General features: G+C 41.9%; 2 protein-coding genes across 4 annotated transcripts in view; both read right to left on the reverse strand.

Moving 5' to 3' along the window:
• Positions 1–551: 551 nt before the first annotated feature.
• asb4 (ankyrin repeat and SOCS box containing 4) lies at positions 552–4632 on the reverse strand. The gene is made up of 6 exons (XM_080442491.1): positions 4231–4632; positions 3208–3507; positions 2724–2966; positions 2018–2265; positions 1494–1607; positions 552–1158 (listed from the first exon to the last, which is right to left on the reverse strand). The coding sequence occupies exons 1-6, from the start codon at positions 4535–4537 to the stop codon at positions 970–972; spliced, it is 1401 nt and encodes a 466-aa protein (XP_080298617.1). The 5' UTR covers positions 4538–4632; the 3' UTR covers positions 552–969.
• A 547-nt stretch (positions 4633–5179) lies between these two features.
• The window catches only part of ppp1r9a (protein phosphatase 1, regulatory subunit 9A), an 84218-nt gene continuing 75112 nt past the window's right edge, over positions 5180–14285 (reverse strand). For all 3 annotated transcript variants that reach the window (XM_080443051.1, XM_080443052.1, XM_080443050.1), the window contains exons 13-19: positions 13631–13784; positions 13325–13400; positions 12738–12797; positions 11950–11998; positions 9604–9723; positions 8553–8735; positions 5180–8214 (exon numbers count right to left, since the gene is read on the reverse strand). In XM_080443051.1, the coding sequence (XP_080299177.1) occupies positions 8038–8214; positions 8553–8735; positions 9604–9723; positions 11950–11998; positions 12738–12797; positions 13325–13400; positions 13631–13784 (819 nt within the window). In that variant the 3' untranslated portion in view covers positions 5180–8037. The remainder of the gene's footprint in view (positions 8215–8552; positions 8736–9603; positions 9724–11949; positions 11999–12737; positions 12798–13324; positions 13401–13630; positions 13785–14285) is intronic.

Genomic DNA, 14285 nt, shown 5'->3' on the forward strand with positions numbered 1-14285 from the left:
GGAGGTTTGGATCCTTGTAAATAAGAGAGAGAGAGAGAGAGAGAGAGAGAGAGAGAGAGAGAGAGCAATGATGAGTCACAGAGGAGTGGGAAAGGACCAGTAGGGAAAGGACAGGAAGACAAATGGAGGGAAAGAAGTGCACGGTAAGATCATAGGCATTAATTTAATGCTCAGGATTTTACTGTGCTGGGAACATATATTCTGTGAATGGAAAGAGAGAGAAGTGAAAATGCTGAGAGAGAAGGAAGAGCGTGCAATGAAAGAGAGGATCAGCTCTATAATAAACAGTCAAATGGCCCTGCACTGCACAACAAACAAGGCCAGAGGTTAAGATCGAGCTTTGGTCGGTACTACAGTGCAAACATTTATCACTATTATCAGTGCAGTGATCCATGTTTGATCCGTGATAACCTGTGATCCACAATACAGGCTGATATCTTCACATATAATTCAACAACAATGATTGACCTTTGGCTCATGTGCAAGCTCATACACTCTGACAGTGACATGGCAAAACCAGTACTACTAGTATGTAGGAAAGGTGTATTTACTCATACTTATTTATTCAGTATCGACTTATTTGTTGATGCCGCTATTGTTATTGTTGCGGTTGTGATCATTCACATTATTCAGTGACATTTGCCATAATATGGGTTCAAGAACATTATGTTCTATAATGCGTGAAAGCCCAAAGGCTTGCCGGTCTTTTGCCCATGTTTTGGCCTTTTATAAGTTACTAATGTCATTGTTGGGCAATGGCTACAGTAACTTCCAATTTGTCTTTACCTGTCTGAATGCTCTGCAAAGCAAGAGGATAAATGCAATTTCTTAAATCCACTATTCACTCTTGTCATGCTGGAATGGCTCTGCAAAGTGCTAGTCAATGTTGTGTTTGACACAACCAACACTGCATCGCCATCTTCAAACAAGACTGGAAAATTCCATTGAAAATGTTTTGAAACGTTGTCTCTAATACAGAATCCCCTCAGGTTCCAGGAGTAAATATTTCTTGATGGGGGGCGGCAGGGGCAGCTGTCCAACGCCTGTGTGGCAGCGCCCACGCAGCTGGGTGCGGATGGCACACCTGGCCAGGTGGAGGAGGGTACGAGGAGTGTTGCTACACACGGCGAAGAGAGAGTCATAGAATCCTTCATGCCGCTGGAGAGACCAAAATAAACAGGGACAACATAAGACATGAATGTTGAAAAGTGGTGTCATAACAGAAATGGAGAATTACAGTTGGAATAAATAAAATAATATAATATAAAACATAATATATATGTACACACACACACGACACACACACACACACACACACACACACACACACACACACACACACACACACACACACACACACACACACACACACACACACACACACACACACACACACACACACACACACACACTGTATAAAAGACAGTAGCAATTCTATTCTAATATTCTTATCCAGTATTATTAACTCTTTATTTATCAGGTAGACTCTCTACCTGATAGCATTCATCTGGAATGGCAGCTCTCCAATTCCTGGTTGGTTTTAAGTGTTCAAATACATTGACCATGATTTCTACCACTCCAGGGTAGTCATAGCAGGCCTCCAACACCTGGAATACCAACACATAGCAAATTTCAATCCGCAGGTTTGCTCCACCTTTTGACTAACCATCAGCCATGTCCCCAACAATTAGCTCTCCTCATAGATTTAAAAGAGTAACATCAGAAGCCACTGCCTGAAAGACATCTACATTTCTATAGCACCTTTATCCAAAGCGCTTTACAAATTATGCATTACATTCATTCCCCCATAAAACCGATGGCAGAGGCAGCCATGCAAGGCACCAACCTGCTCATCAAGAACAATTCAATGTCTTGCTCAAGAACACTTCAAAATTATACCAGGTGGAGCCAGGGACCGAATCGGGAACACCTCTGGACTGGAGTCATTGCCACCCTGTCTAGGTGGAATACAAAAGAAATGTCTGATCTTCCTATCTGCAGCTGCCTCACACTGTACCTTGTGGAATTGGGGCGGGTAGAATCGTGCGGTGGTGTGGTTGAGCATCAGCTGGAAGCAGAGCTCATGGATGGCCATGGGCCTCACGTCAATCACCTTGAGGAAGTAATGGATAGGGCCACAGCCGTTCATGTCCGTGACGTGAGTGTCTGCCCCGGCCTCCAGCAGCATCTGTATCAGGACGTGGTCGAAGCTCCAGGCTGCCTTGTGAAGAGCGGTCTTGAGGTCTATCTCTTTGAGGTTGGGGTCTGGAAGAGAGGGCTTCTAATGAGTGGAGAGAATGAGTCAAATCCACTTCGTCTAACATCTGAGTACTGGGGACTGAGACCCATAATCAGCGAGACTCAAACTGAAATAAAGTGGTTTGTACAGATACAGTAAGTGATCATCATCATATTTTTGGTCATAATGAAGACAAAAGCATAGTTTTTAATATAGATTTTAGGTTTATCATTAGAAGGAACTAATTTTAAGCTAAAATGAGTTCCTTCTAATGATAAACCTAAAATCTATATTATTTAGTTACTGAAAGCTGAGAACAAGGTGGAATTTGAAGATGCAATGGTTTGTATGGTTTATTTAACAAATCCTCAGGATTAACACTCAGGATTTTACTGTTTAAGCAGTGTTATGTCAAAAAGTCCAGCATTCCAAGCTGCTTCTCTGGTTGTGAACACCAGCAATTGTGCCTCAATCTCAGTCTCACCTGCTTTGTGGTCCAGCAGAATGCGGCAGACCAGCTGGTGGTTTTGGCTATACGTCTGGTCCTTCATGTCGAAGGCCCAGTAGACCGCAGTGAACAGCGGCGTCTCCAGGCGGGCATTGACTGCGTTCACAGCTGCTCCATGGGCCAAGTAGAGAGCTGCCAGCTCTGGGACACCAAACCGGGCCGCTATGTGTAGTGGTGTGTCCTCCTCTCTGTTCTGACTGGGCATGTTCACTTTTCCACCTATGAGGGAACATTTTAAATAGCAATAACTGTCAGTTTTGCTGTCAGTGTCCTTCTACGGGGATTTTTTTTTTTTAGAATGTAATCCATTCATCCAAAGATACAGATGGCCAGTACCCCATTGCCATACCGATACATCCATCCATCACCTATCCTTCCCTGCCGATACCTCTCCTTTACTTGTACCCTTCCCTCTATCATTCTCTCCCTCTCGCCATCCTCCTCCGGTTGCTCTCCTGACCTTTGAGGATGACCTGCTTGGCACAGTCCACAGACTCCCTGGTGGTGCAGTGGTGGAGGGCTGTGTGGCCGCTCAGAGATAGAATGTCAACCCTGGCGTTGTGGGCCAAGAGCAGAGCCACGCAGTCGGCGTGGGAGACCGAGCAGGCGACATGAAGCGGGGTTTTCCCGTTGGGCACTGGATTGATCATTGCACCATTCATGAGGAGGACTAGCGCTGACGCCAAGGCATTGTACATCATGCACACATGGAGACCCATCGCCCATGACCTCTCCAGTTTTTCGTCTGGCAACCAGTTACCTGTAAAGATAAGGAGGAAAACAAGAATGTTTAACTTACTGTGTAACTCACAGTGTATGTTTAAGCAGAATAGATTTTTGACTTGGTGTTATAGGTCAGAATGGTTTGCCGCAGTGGGTCATCCATTCCGCTGACCACAAAAATACAATGACCCTAGAGTCCTACACAGGAGGACCTGTGTGTGGCATGTCTCCAGTGGGCAGTTACTGCCACCTAGTGGCGAAACTCTAGAAGAATTCCTCTGTTTTGTCCAATGGCTTTGAAATGCTCAACCACAATATTATTGTTCCGTCACATGCTTTGTATGATGTTCTAATCATCTGTATCTGTATGAATTAGTCCTCTTATGTCTGTGTATGGTAAAATAATAATGATCAGGGCTTTGCAAGAATAAACACTAAAATACTCTGAATGAGTGATGTAAATAATTAACATGAATCAATCCTTAAGCATGACATGTTCCTCCTTTGTAACCCACCAACCAACAAGACAACAATGATACTTAACAATGACAATAAAACTTCATTTACTTAGCGCTCAAAGCAACCGTAGGAAACAAAATGTAGGCATCTTAATTAAATTATAAAAGGAAAAAGGAACCATACACAAGTGCAGGTGCTTTCAAACATCATAACTGATTCGGTTGGCTTGAGCTGCTCTGGTAGGACACTGCACAACCTGCACTGCAGGCATACTGTACCTCATTCAGAGTTTTTTCCCTACCTTTCTTGTATGAAGCCAAGACCATGTTAGAATCCTCCACGTCAAGCACTATGTCTACATCCAGGTTGGTCTTCTGGATGATAGTCTGCACCTCCTGGGCATCGTTCCTTAGCAAGGCCTTTAGGAACCGTGCTTTCAGCTCCCTGAGAGCCTGCTGCTGGGGGGTCAGCTCTTCCATGAATGCCCTGTGGCCCGGACCTAAGTATGGCTCTGCCCCCCTGGCTGACACTGGCAGTAATGTTCTCAACACAGCATGGAGAAAATTTGAGATGAACTCACAAACAATGAAGATTATGGTGGGAAGCATGCCTCATACCCAGAGGTTTGATGATCCTCTGTGAACCGTGCCATAGGGTAAACGGGAGGTCAATAATGAAAGAAGGAATACAAATTTAATAGGGGGAAAAAGAGAGGTTGAGAGGGAAGTGAAAGGAGAGAGTTGCAGTAGCCCTAGAATAGATTTTAATTATGCTGGATATAAATAGAATGGAGGGAGGGAGGGATTAGAGAGCTAAAAGTGAGTGTGGTTGACACTAGACCATTAAAGTATGTACCTCCCATAGTCATCTAACATAGTCCTTATGACATCATGAGGAATATGAATGGCTGGTCACATGATTTTAATAAATAAGGTTTAAACAGACCCTGTCCTATGTGGAGAGAGCACGGCCATGACAGAAGCTTGCTATTAAATTCTTATGGAGCACTATAATGGACTACTGCATATTTGACTGTATGAGTGTGAAGTTGGAGAGTTTTACCACATCCAATAGGGTGTGTAAAGAACTTCTGCTGACCGTTGTTTAGTATACATTGGTAAGTATATTGCTTGGAAATTGTGCTTTGAAGAATAACACGGACAGCAAAATGTGCAGGGCTGTAACAAAATAGTGAACAGAAGCAAATCGCTGACAGTAACCGCACCTTTTATTCAGTGTGACAGGTAGCTGCCCTTTCATCTTTTCAAAATGCAAAATAAGAGAGCAAGGAAAAGACAAAAAAAAAAAGAGATGAAGTATAAGTGTAGCTTTTTAAACAGTGAAAGCCTCTATCAGTTTGTGGTGATTATCTTTAGCTCATACACTTTCCTATGCACAGGAAAGCTGAACAGCCCATAAAACCTTGCAGACAAGGATAACACTGTACTTAAAACAATCTCGTTTTTTTTTTTTTTCCCTCTTCTGCTGGGACCATAACATGGTTTCATCAATACGCTGGTTTCATCAGACCAGTCGAGCTTGATCAACTGCGTGTGACCTTAATCGACCCCCAGCAGCCACCGTGATAGTGCACCACATATTGATATAAAACAAGGTTCTTTCAGGGATAATGGAGAGTATTGCTTTGAGCGTTTTTCTGTAAATACAAAAGTCGAGAGTGCCGTCTATCGACAGACTGACAGGAGAGTCAGTGGGGGGTATTCACACAATGGCGGAAGTGTTACAAAACAGTTTTTAAGGTTACATTATGGCCAGGTTAATCAGTACTTTATAAGCAGTATAAGAGGATGGGTAACAACCAACTCAAGCTCAGAGGAGAAGGATGGTCTTTTGCGGTCGTTACGCAATTAAAAATGGGTCGACATACAAATCATCACTGGTAATAATCACTTCATTTGATGACAACCATTAGAATCTAAAAATCGTTTTTCCAGGAACATTTTTAATTCTTTTTTTTTGGCAAAAAGTAGTAATCATACAATTCTGGATAAATTATAATTAGGTGTTAATACTCTACTGTTGCATAAGTTATCATAAACAATAGTTAGATGCTTCATTAAATACGTAAATAATAAATAACATTAACATATTAATGATGCCAGAATAACGTTTGTGGCATTGCATGGAGGCATCACTTCACAAGTTAGACGTTTGTTACTCAAGTCTGTTCTGGCTCTTGACCCTCTGACTGAAACACCAGGCAGTAAGACATAAGACAAAACGGGAATTGTGACCAAAGCTGCCTTCAGTAGCTTCATAGTGACACTGCTGTCATGACATTAAAAATGTAAACGCATGGAATGATTCCTGCAGGGCATGAGAATTACAGGGAGCGACTGTTTCAGCGAGCTTTGTAATCAGAAGACAATTACAGTATTGCATTTATAACTGACAAAAATATCTTTCAGTGGTGATTTGTACTTTAAATTTAAGTAAAAAATAAAATGCTTTGAGCCTCCAGTCTCACAACAAAATCAAGTGACATTATAGTACATTGCATGTTTCCTTTATCTGCAATGTTTAAATCCACATGTGGGACAACTCTAATGGCCAACAGTCTTACAACCACAATTAAGATTGTGTCCTGCACTTTGCACCGGCCCAATACTGCATTCTTATACCATTCTAATAACAATGACCACAGAGATATATCCTCTCTATAAGGTGACCTACTGTAATAATTAAAATGCAACAAAATATTCCAGAGATCAAAAGTGCTAAATCAAATCAAAGTTAAAGGTTGACATGGACAGCCTTCTGATGAAGGATGAACTCTGTGTAATTTTTCAAACAAAAGTAATAAAAAGTCAAAACCATCACCAAGTGACTGGACCGGTCGGTGTATTCCAACACACACACAGAAGCAGATATTGTTCCAGACCAAAAATGAAATAGAAAGAATTCTAGACTCTAGATTTTTCTAAAGGCAGCGGTTGGGTATTACTTTGTTATTAAGAGAATAGAAAAAGAGGTCAAAAGCAGGTTATAGGAGGAGTCAAAGCATGTTATGCATATGCAGGAGGTTTCATCATCCTGTTTGTCATTTAGTTTGTTTGTAGTGTACAGGTAAGTATGTTACAGTCCAGTTTCCATTGTACCCGCAATCTCCAACAGTGCCAAGTCATTTCTTATTTTGTAATATCCTTCATAATTTGGGAATTGCTTTTCATAATGGTACAGATATACCGTGAGGAGCAGTGAACAAACCGGTGCAGTAGTTTTAATATCCAGTGTTTCCGACTTGTCTTCCAGTGTTCTTGAAAGGTGTGAGAGAAACTAATTTCTCTCAATAAAAACTTGATTCTTGCTGTATCTCAGTCTCGCCTCGAATGAGAAGTTCCAGTGTTGCATTAGTTCAGCAGTGAAGGTGAGCAGCATGGAGACACCTTGTGGTGACATGTGAGAATTGCGCCATATATATATATATATATATACTGTATATTCACCACTGTCCCCGTGTACAGTACATACAGTATGTGCTTTGTCAAAGCTATGAGAGTCCATAGATCCATGTATCTGAACAGGACATAGATAGTTCCTTCTATCAAAAATGGCACAGTAGACAGATCCTCATATCTTTATCGCTGTATTATGTACATTATGTCTAAAGGTGCTTTGATACACATCCAAATGGTAACACAGATTGCTCTAAAGCTGATATGTTCAGGAAAGGGAATGAGGTGATTTCTTTTGTTTCTAAAACATACTCTCTATAAGAATAAATAAACCCAATTTACAGCATTAAACAGCAAAATAAATAGTACCGAGTAGGTCTTAAGACATAGCCTACCGAAAACAAAACACAGTATGGATGTAAGATGAGGTGTTGGGGGGGGGAGGTGGGGTGGGGCAGCATTCAACTGTACACTCATTTTGGTTTAGTTTGCTTGGTAAAAAAGTCAGCCAGCCTTCTGCGACAGTTGCGGCAAGGGGCTCCACCACTGAGCTATTAAGAACAATTGAGTAGGCATCCCCCAGGGTTCCCGTTTCGGCCCCACTGAGAGTCTCTTCCTAGAGATGCTACTTGCTGTGGTAGCGGGTGCTACAGTAAAAGAGGGAGGAAGGGGGAGGGAGCTATAGATTCATCTCACTCTGCCGCATCCTCTTTGCCGGCCTGTTTCTGTTCCATCTCTCTCTTCCGTAGCTTCTCGCGCTGTTTCTCCATTTTGTCGTAGTTCCTCTTGGCCTTCTCCATTAGCACTTTGAGGTCCTTGATCTTCTTCTTGATCAGGGCTCGGTCCTGGGAAGAGGTCACGCCAAGGGCCTGCAACACACACACACACACACAGTTGTGTTTCTAAAGGTCAGGTCCGAGGTAGAGGACCTCCAAGGGGTCCGAATGGACCCTTATGGGTCTGTAACTTTTTGAGCGGAAAAATCTCTGTTCCATTTGCACACTGTCAGAGGATTTTACAGTGTAGATTGGGCTCTCAGCGATAAAAAAAAAATTCTATCAAATGGGGGTCCCTGAAAAAGGGTGAGCATCACTGATCTCTTCCACATATCTCATCGTACACGGTGAACAAACAAAGGGGATTTGTACAGTTCATATTGTAACGGTGGGCTAATCACAGAAGTACGAAACATGACCATTCCACTGACCTTCAGCTCAGCGCTGTCCAGCTGCAGCAGCTGTTCCCCGTCCACATTTTTGGCAGTGAATTCTGGGATATGGTGTTCCAGGTTGAGGCCCATGAGCCAGCGGGCCACCTGCTGGGAGGTCCACTCTGACACGGTGCGGTGCTGCCACTGGTGCTGCTTAGGGAACTGAGCCTCATCTAAGATCTACACGCACACACGCGCACACGCACACGCACGCACACGCACACAATTGAGACAAACAAAATCAACCTCTATTCTGTAGCTTTACCACATAGATCTGTAATAATGTCTTCAACAGTAATTCTACTAAATAATGAATAATGGAGCTGACAGACCAAATAAAAAATGCTATGAATGTTGTAAGACATGCACCAAAACCTCTGTGGACAGTGAAGATAAAATGTATCTATCATTTAATGGAGGCTACACGATAACATGTTACGTGCAGTGCTCTTTCCCTGTGTTATATTCGACCTACAAAGACAAAAATAAGCATGCAGGGTGCAAACACAGCTCTTAGTCAGTCTCACCTCATCATCTATCATATCCAGACTCTTAGCATGGCAGCAGAGAGGACAACAGAAGAAGATTAGCATGCATCCTATCTTTACAAGTTTATAAACTATTTATCATCGCAGTCGGGCGGAAACCTCTTACTGTATGTCCAAAACCGCTACTTTTCAGGAAATGAAAATAGATAAATGCATAAATAAATAAATACAAAATTACAATAAAAACGGTGTTCCAGTGGATCCAATTTAGTAATTAGTTATTTAGGCATGAGCTCTTGTTAATACTTTTAAATTATTAAATATTTATAAACCCACAGACAGACTTAACCATTTTCATCCTGGCATCCATATTTTCGCATGAGTTTCAAACTTTAAAAAAAAAGATTCAAAATGTTCCAAATATAGACAACTTGTTATCTTGTAGATTGGCTATTTCTGCTACATTGTCATATGATGAAGTACAAAATAGGGCATTCATTCTTTTTTTTCGAAGAGAACAACCCGCACGCTAACTAAGTATAGCTCAGGCTAAAGCATACCTCGTCTGAGGAGAGCACCAGGGTGTGTGAGTGTCCGGACAGCTTGGCTTCATTCAGCATTCCACTTATCTCCACTGAGCTGGTGCTGCTGGCACTTAGATCGTCATTCATAGTAGGACCCTGAAGAAGAACAAACAACTCTAGAAAAAGGGCTATTCTTGGGGAAGGCCTCCGTGATGTCCTAGCTAGTGGACATCTATCTGCACTCTAACCAAAAAGGTTCCATGTATAACTGAAAAAAGATGTATGAATCGGTTCATTGATTCCACTGGATACATATTTCAAATCTACTTTAGATTCTACTACATTATCATAGAAACAAATGGTTCCAATTAAAACCATGTTATGGGCTACATAGAAAGTCTATGTAGAGTATACAGAATCATTTTGGTAAGAGTGAGACTGTGAGTCTCCTCAGCTTCAGCTAAAAAATATTAATTAATCATTTACCTGTACAAAGCAACAAATGATAATAATTTGAAGTTATGCCACTCAATTATAAGTATTTTGATGTGTGTTTTGTTTATTCTATAACTATTTAATGTATTCCTTGCAAAAGACGGCGGAACAAAATTGAACAAATTATGATAGAAATAAAACATCCATTAGGGATGTGCCGGCACAATTGATTATTTAATAAGAGCCAGGACGGACATAACTGATTTTCAAATGAGTTTTTCTGGAGAGAAATTAAGAGTATTCAAGCTTTCATAATTATGAAAGGAAACTGATTAGCCTCCAAATAAAACAAGAAATGTGGATTCAAAGTAAACAGACATTATACTTTGTCCAAGAACTTAAAATACTGTATAATGGAGGGGTGTTGAAAACTATCCTTATCTTTACTCTGCTATAGACTACAGGGGCGACCTCATTTACCCTAAGCTAAAGTTTTATCTTACGTTACCTAACCTTTTATTCTAGTCTTGTCTAAACCTGACTCTTCCACTTCTATCACTTTAACCATAACGAAGAGCTTATCCTTTCATGGTTGGCTTTGAGGTTTCATGGCTGAGTCTCCACTTCAACAACAGAAAACTCTTAAAAGTGCATACATTTTAAATCAATGTACAGTAAGTTCTGAAATGCTTTCATCTCAAATTCAGAAGGTGTCTTGGGAGAGTGGAGAGGACAGCACTGGCGCAAGATAAAGAAATAAATAAAATCACATTTGTCACGCCGATGACAACCAGAGGTTCCCTTTCATCAAGGCCATGAAAACGCCCATCAAAGGTGAACCACAGTGTTAAACATGTCTAAGAGATTATTTTTTCTTTATCGTTTAAGCTCTTGTGTGAAGACATGGTGACATGAGATGAAAGGTTAGTCAGGGTTACGGACAGTTCAGATGATATACTCATTTAAGTCATGTAACTAAAATCAAACATACCACCTCACTGAGTCAATTTATAAATAATTATCCAATTGATGGATGCGATTATGCATTTTGATGATCATTGATCATGGTTATTACATTCTCACCAAACTCCATTTACCTCTTTTACAATAACAATTTGCCTTTCAGTGGATTGAGGTAGAGTATGATTGGACAAAATAAGGAATACAATACCAAATAATATGAATAGGAGAAGAAGTGGGGCCATGTAAGAGAATTCTGTTCAAACAGAAACCAGCAGGCAAGTCATTAACATTCATTAACAACAACATAACATAATATAATGCTCAAGTATCACACCTACGTAGATAATGAATACCTCGAGGCTCTTATAGGATACTGTTACACCATCGCTCAGCAGAAGTTAACATGTACACACATGTGCACTATGGTATACGTTCATAACCTGACGTTGCATGGATCAGTGGTTTAAAATACATTTTGTAAACAAGGCCCACCAATGGGCAAGTCGAAATCTCAAGACACACCTGTATTCATAACAAAAATAGCTGATCTACAAGTTCTCAAGGCCTATAATGACATGGCCGAAATTGGGACGGCAGGTTGAAAGTGCTTTAAATATTTATGAGGGGTTATATCATTTGCCTTTGTATTGGGAAATGAGAGTACAAAGTATTGACTTAGTAAATCAAATCATTAAATAATTCATAACTTTTTGTATAGTTGTATATATTGCAATAATAATGTGCGGCTGTCCCCAAATCCCAAGGCACGCTGGCACTTGAGTCATGGCACACCAGTGGGCCTCGACATACCGTTTGAGAACCACACTGGCTAAGATGATAGAGCAGAAAAGCAACAATCACCTAGTCAGATGTCTGCATTGGCAGCGAGACGAATAACAAGTGCCCTTCATGTGACTGTGAAGTGGCCAGTAAATCATCAGTCATAATTACGCTAATGTAACCACTGAGTCTGACCTCACATACCTTGGCCTTGAGTTTCTCTGGGCTGTCCTCTAGTGAGGCCTCTGTGGAACTGATAGTGATAGAGAATGATAGATGAGAGGGGGGGAGGCCGATAGAAGTATGAAAGAGAAGAGATGGGGGAGGGAGAGACACGAGAGAGAAAGAGGGGGAGAGAGAGACGAGAGAGAGAGAAAGAGGGATTCAGAGAGGGGAGAGAGACATGCAAGAGAGAGAAAGAGTATGAAAGATATGGAGAGAGAAGGGGAGGGAGGGAGAGACGGAAACAGGATGAAATCGAGATTAGTGGATAGAATTATAACAGTTTCACCGTGTCTAGACATAGACAACACAGTAATGGACATTCCATTACCATGGGATTATAGGCACTGGTGAATATATGTGCACCCTAAAGCACTATTGTGTGTACATGTGTGTGCTTGCTTATGTATCTATGTGTGTTCTTGTCTTTCTGCTCTTCAGTCTGTCTATGTGCATCTGTGCGTGTGTGCGTGTGTGTGTGAGACGGAGAGGGAGAGGGAGATTAGTGACCCTTGAATGTCACTACAGAGCCCCATCTGGGATAGTGTATGTGATGCAACATAGCAAATGCTGCATATTATTTTCACACATTGAGCATGATGTTTCTGAACTCTGTACTGCAGTCTCCAGTTCAGAAATGAGTGTAGGCCAGCCAGTTTAGTTTATCAGTGTCTCTTGTGCTACTAGCGGGAGCTAGTAGCACAAGAGACACTGATCAAATCTGATGAAATTATTAAATAATCTAATCTGTAAAAGGATGATTTGATTACCTATTTCCAGGGGAGGCCCGGGGGTCTCTGTCCTTCATCTTGGTTTTCCTGAGGGAGAACCTGAATGGAACAACGGTAAGGTGAGAAAACAATGTTTGATACTGTTTAATCCCAATATTCTCTGTACTTCATTCATTTTACATAAAGGGCACTGCTAAACCAAGCAGCTGGTGTTGCAGTAATCATCACAGTACAACAGAACTGTCCTCCTGGGGGAAATGCTGGGTGTCTGCTATTAACTAAATCCTCTTCCTATCAACCTACTTTTTCCCTCTCAAAATATACCTTACACATTACCACACAATACAATCAGCTGTGTTCAATTTGACTCTTTAAGTGTAAACTAGACCAGGAGACCTGGTTCTGCCAGACCCCTAGTGGTTGAAATCTGAATGGCTGGGTAGGAAAAGAGGGACAGACCGACCGACAAAGCCTCCTGTAGGCTGACCCCCTGGGTCTGGCAAAAAAACTCGTTAGGGTCCCTTTTTACACTTTCTGACACTCCAGATTTTACTGTACTTGAGTAAAACACAAGCAAAGACCCAATGATTCCAGCACTACAAGCTTCTCTTCTCTGCTCCTCTTACCCAGTGTCCGAAGCTTGTCTGCAGCTGTTCTCCTCCAGGCTGAGAGAGGGGCTGGACACCACTGGAGACTGAGACCCTGTGGACACATTGACCATTATTATAATGTACTTTAGTCTAAATTGTAAATAATTATACCCCTTTGGCCTCTGAACTTTTTTGACTATAGTGCACCCTCGATAATTAGTATCCAAAATACGCAGTAAAATCCTGTGTTCATTTAACTCAGGTTTTAATGTGTACCTTTAGAGAGGTCATTGTGAGTGAGAAGGTGAGTGGGTGCAGTTGAGTGGGTGGGGTTGTACTGACCATCATGGTGGGCTCCCTGCTGAAGCAGGGTGTGTCTGGGGGAGCCCTCTGCACTGCCTGGGACCCTGAGGGCTACTGCTCCACCTTCACATGAGGCTGTGCTGCGCACTGAACCACTCCGACTGTGGGCTGGACTTCCAAGGCCCTCTGACACCTGAGAACAGAGAGGAGAGAGGAGAGAGGAGAGAGGAGAGAGGAGAGAGGAGAGAGGAGAGAGGAGAGAGGAGAGAGGAGAGAGGAGAGAGGAGAGAGGAGAGGAGAGGAGAGGAGAGGAGAGGAGAGGAGAGGAGAGGAGAGGAGAGGAGAGGAGAGGAGAGGAGAGAAGAGAAGAGAAGAGAAGAGAAGAGAAGAGAAGAGAAGAGAAGAGAAGAATACAACAGAGAGACAGGGAGAAATAGGATGAGGAGAGAAATGGTTCAGATACAGGAATCAAAACAGGAAGTTCTATGTACAGTAATGGATAAGATGGCTCAATGCCTACAATGTCAAACTGAAAGTGAAAAGGGAGATTACAGGGTGCCTTAAAGAAGTGAAGATTCAGCCTGATCAAAGGTGATAAAGTGAGTAGAGAAAAAAGTGTAAAATAACAGAAGCTCAATTCCCTCAGAGCTGTGACTATAGAATGTCTCAGGTCTCCACTCTTTCCAGTACAGTG

The sequence above is a fragment of the Gymnoscopelus braueri genome, assembly GCF_963280865.1.
Source record: "Gymnoscopelus braueri genome assembly, chromosome: 11".
Lineage (NCBI taxonomy): Eukaryota > Metazoa > Chordata > Actinopteri > Myctophiformes > Myctophidae > Gymnoscopelus > Gymnoscopelus braueri.

Coding starts and splice junctions, on each gene's coding strand:
- asb4 (XM_080442491.1), bottom strand. CDS start 4,537: ATGCTTCCCACCATAATCTTCATTGTTTGTGAGTTCATCTCAAATTTT. Junction 3,508..4,230: donor CTTGGCTTCATACAAGAAAG/GTAGGGAAAAAA, acceptor TTATCTTTACAG/GTAACTGGTTGCCAGACGAA. Junction 1,159..1,493: donor TTCCAGATGAATGCTATCAG/GTAGAGAGTCTA, acceptor TGGTCTCTCCAG/CGGCATGAAGGATTCTATGA.